The sequence below is a fragment of the Prunus avium genome, chromosome 8 (assembly GCF_965620075.1).
Source record: "Prunus avium chromosome 8, drPruAviu1.hap1.1, whole genome shotgun sequence".
NCBI lineage: Eukaryota > Viridiplantae > Streptophyta > Magnoliopsida > Rosales > Rosaceae > Prunus > Prunus avium.
This window is the reverse complement of record NC_142291.1, coordinates 24140404-24144498: the sequence shown is the minus strand read 5'-3', so window position 1 is coordinate 24144498 and position 4095 is coordinate 24140404. Positions and strand designations below refer to the sequence as shown.

The following is a 4095-nucleotide window of genomic DNA, read 5'->3' as shown; positions in this document are numbered from 1 at the left end:
TTTCTAGCCTTGATTTTTCTTTTTTGGGGTTACATTGGGAGGAAAGAAACCCTTTGGGGTTTCGAACCTGGGTGTTAAGCAGGGAGAAGGAGGAGGCCACCACTGTGGTACCTGCTCTCGACTTCTAGCCTTGATTTTTATATATAAACACTACAACCTACAAATTAAAGGGGCAAAAACCCAAAAAGTACCAGTTGTGAAATACTATTACTATACTTGCAATATGGCTTTCAAAGACGCAAACTTCGGTGACATTGTTGGAATTTTAAGGCTTTTCAAGACTTGTATAATTTGGTTCCATTGAAAAGCCATTGGCCCAAACTGTATGCTTCCTCAGAGGTCCACTTTGAGCACACTGGGTGAGAACAAGAAGTAAATGGAGGCCCACATGAACACTTGACATATTTCATGAAGGTTGAAGATGAAAAGAGAATAGTAAGCTGACATTTATTGGCTTTATAAATATCAAATTAGGTTTATCAACTTTGAAGGAAACAAGGATAACCACATATCTAGTCATCTTTTATCAACAAAAGATTACATAGATAATATTTAACCTACCCTCTCATAATTTATCTTATGCAGACTTCTCTTGATTGACTGCAATATCCTTGAGCTTTTCCTTGAGCTCACCAGACTACATAGGATAGATCATAGTATCAGAGCAACGCAAAGCTTTAAATTTAAAAAACTATAATCAAGTACTAATTTTATAAGCACTAACCTGGTGCATATTGAGAATTATGTCTGACCCTCCAATGAACTCCCCCTTGATGAAAATCTGTGGAAATGTTGGCCAGTGGCTGCATAGGACAAAAACAAGATTGAGAAAACAAGTTTACCAGGCATAATTATGTGCACTCTGAATCAATAATCTAAGAGTTTAAGAGGCCAAAAGGATTTCTGATTAAGTTTATTGTAAGCAACAGCCTTGTCGATGGGCAACCATGGAACGATGCATTAAAAGCTGAGTATAAAATTCCAAGACTACGGATAATGTCATCAGATAATCAACATGCATCATAAACATAAGCAAGAGCATTGATGTTTGACATAGAAGGCACACCAAATATTAAACCAAGGCAAAAGAAGGACTGCATATAATTTAACATATATGAATGGTAATTGAAATAACAGATTGTCTCAATCTAAAAATAAGGGAATTTTCTTGATGAACCCTAGAATGGACAAGAAGTAGTGTATTCCAGCCTTTTAGATTTGTCAGGTGTCAAATAGCTATAGATTTTGGCTTCAAATTCGCAGATGTTACTCAAATAAAATCAAAGGACAACACAGGACACTTCACATGTTTTATATTGTATACAGTTCTTGACTGGCACGAGGATGAGGAAACAGGTCCTGTAAGTCCAATGAATACGAACTATCTATAGTGAGATAAAGATTCATGACAATGACAATTATCCAACCATGATTTCTTTTCATTTTTAATGAACAAAAAAAGCCTGAATTTTTACGGAAAAGTTTATTTACCTTTTGTACTTTTCTAAAAGGTTCGGCTAGCCTAAGGAATTTAAAACAAAGCAGGAAAATGCTGAAATGAATGAACTTAGAACCCGTTTCATAATGGTTTTGTTTTTTATTTTAAATAAAGATAGTGCAGGGAAAAGGAGAGCAAAGTGAGAAGAGAAACTAGGAAACAGTTTTTGTCTTTTTAACTTTGAGTTTTATAAATTTTCTTTCATGTCTCCCTCACTTCTCCTCCTTTCTTGTCTACCTCATCATTTAATTCTTATCTTTCCTCTTCATCTGCAACTAAAAAAACAAAACTGAAAGCTGAAAACAAAAATTTCATAGAATGGACTCTTACCTAAAGGCTTTTACAGCAGTTTTGAGCTCAGGATCTTCCAAAATATTCCTAGCACTTAAAGGAACAGCTGTATGGATAAAGATTATCATAATAATATCATTAGCAACAATGCAAGATACGTATGACCAATTTCTTCAAAGTTGATAAAATTCTGAATTTCTTTCAGTTTCTTTTAGACGAAACCGACTTTTTATGCAACAATCATCATATCAGCTTGTGTGTATATGTTCAAAACTGTCAAGCCATTTAGATGTCTATCTTTAGCTAAGGGCCTCTCCACTGTGATGACAAATATGAACAATTTGAAGACCGTGAACATCACTATGGTTTAGTTTAGTTATCCTTTGTTCTTATTTCATAAATTTGACTTTGGTGAACTAAACCAAGGGATGAAAGATAGTTAGAATACAAACTGAGCATTTCAAGACTTACCGTATTGTTTTAACACTCTTACTGCAAGTGAGCTGAATCCACATTGGGGAACTTCAGGCACTCCTTTCATATAAAGCATTACAGGGTTGTCCTTCACATCCTACACCAGAAACAGACCAGAACTATTAACTTAAAGAAAAGTGAACTTTGGTCTGGATGACAAAGGGAAACAAGGAGCTCATATCAAGAAGATTCGTTTGGCATATATATTTACCTGTTCAACAAGTTCCTTCAAGCTAAGGCCAGAACCGTCGAACTTATTAGCGGGTTTGAAATCGTCATGTGTGTCGGAGTCATTAGGCACAGAGGTCGAGTATCTCATTCCATTTTGATAAAAGGATCCAGATACCTACTACCAATTAAAAGAAAACATTTAACTGCTATCCTTGGGGAGTACGAAGTATAAACATTCGAACAAAGTAAGCTAACACTGAAGACATGGAATTCATGAATTCAATACTAATAAACGCACAAGCACACACACATGCTATCACTTGACCCAGTTATTTATGCAAAAATACAGAACATGCGTACACAATCAAATCAATTCTGCACTGACACAAGTCTACAATCGTCATGTGTGTTGGGATAATTACGCACAGAGGTCGAGTATCTCAATCCATTTTGCTAAAAGGATCCAAATACCTAGTACCAATTAAAAGAATTTAACTGCTATCCTTGGTGAGTATGAAGTACGAACAGTCAAACAAAGCTAAAACTGTAGACATGGAATTGATGAATTCAATACAAATATACACACAAACACGCACACATGCTATCACTTGATCCAGTTACATGCAAAGATACAGAGTAGGCATACACAATCAAATCAATTCTGCACTGAAACAAGCCCACAATCCGATTTCCCATTTCAGCTGAAATTAGAACTGAAGCAAAACAAACCCATATGTCGGATCTTACAATTTTACTAGAACGGGCAGCCGGGAAGCCTGAAATTCCCTTGAAGAGCAACTTTGAGAGCGGCCTCGACATGCTGTTAACCATGAAAATGCCTATCAGTTGCATAAAGTACAAGGCTTTCTACAGTACAATTCAATTTTCTTCAACAAAGTTAACATACATGGATAACTCAAGCGATGTTTGTTTGCTCAGAAACCAAAGGAAACGAAAGGAAAGTTGGAGACTGTGACGAATTTACCTGAAGAGGAGAGGTGGAAGGAGCAACAGATTAGGGCTTGGAAGAGAGAACTGACACGCACGCTCACAAAAAGTTTAAGATGTCACAACGAGAGATGAAAATCGGTTAAAACGGTGCGTTTCTCTTAATTTTGCTCAATTTGCACTTAATTCCCTTTACAACCGAATGAGAACTTTGAAAATGGGTTAATTAATGGGGGATGACAAAATCCGCAATTTGCAATTTTTTGAGTTGTAATAAATGTATCAATTTATTACTGAAAGAAAAAGAGTGCAGCTAAACGAATCCTAAAATTAATTGAGTACACCCTATGATCTAAATGCACCCTAATATTTTAATCAAAATGTAAAATTAACTAAGCACACCATATTTAACTACCAAAAATACCCTGTTACACCCTAATACACAACACCCTAATACCAATCCTAAGCAAGATTACTATTACTTTAAGATCATTGGTTGCATCCTGAATTCCAGCCACGCCATTATCCACATTACCATTTATATATGTTTTGTTGATTCCGCAATAAGCTCTCTTATAAGTTTATAACCTCTTATTCGGACAATATTTGTAAGGTTATTCCAATTATCCATTTTGGACAAAATAGATCAGTCGAACTTGCTACTCTATTTGTTAATGAATATATGTATTATATATTTATATGAAATATATATA

General features: G+C 35.4%; 1 protein-coding gene across 3 annotated transcripts; it reads right to left on the bottom strand.

Annotated features, from left to right (window-relative positions):
* Nucleotides 1–422: 422 nt before the first annotated feature.
* On the bottom strand, nucleotides 423–3558 carry LOC110769396 (monothiol glutaredoxin-S15, mitochondrial). Of its 3 annotated transcripts, none has more exons than XM_021973352.2 (7): nucleotides 3420–3558; nucleotides 3182–3254; nucleotides 2475–2609; nucleotides 2261–2360; nucleotides 1829–1895; nucleotides 725–803; nucleotides 423–637 (listed from the first exon to the last, which is right to left on the bottom strand). In XM_021973352.2, exons 2-7 carry the CDS (start codon nucleotides 3251–3253, stop codon nucleotides 578–580), a joined length of 513 nt encoding a protein of 170 aa, XP_021829044.2. In that variant the 5' UTR covers nucleotide 3254; nucleotides 3420–3558; the 3' UTR covers nucleotides 423–577. The 3 variants fall into 3 exon arrangements, with proteins under 3 accessions (XP_021829044.2, XP_021829045.2, XP_088101202.1); XM_021973353.2 differs by having other exon boundaries at nucleotides 3342–3491; XM_088245076.1 differs by lacking the exon at nucleotides 3420–3558 and having other exon boundaries at nucleotides 3182–3265.
* Between the last annotated feature and the right edge of the window lie 537 nt (nucleotides 3559–4095).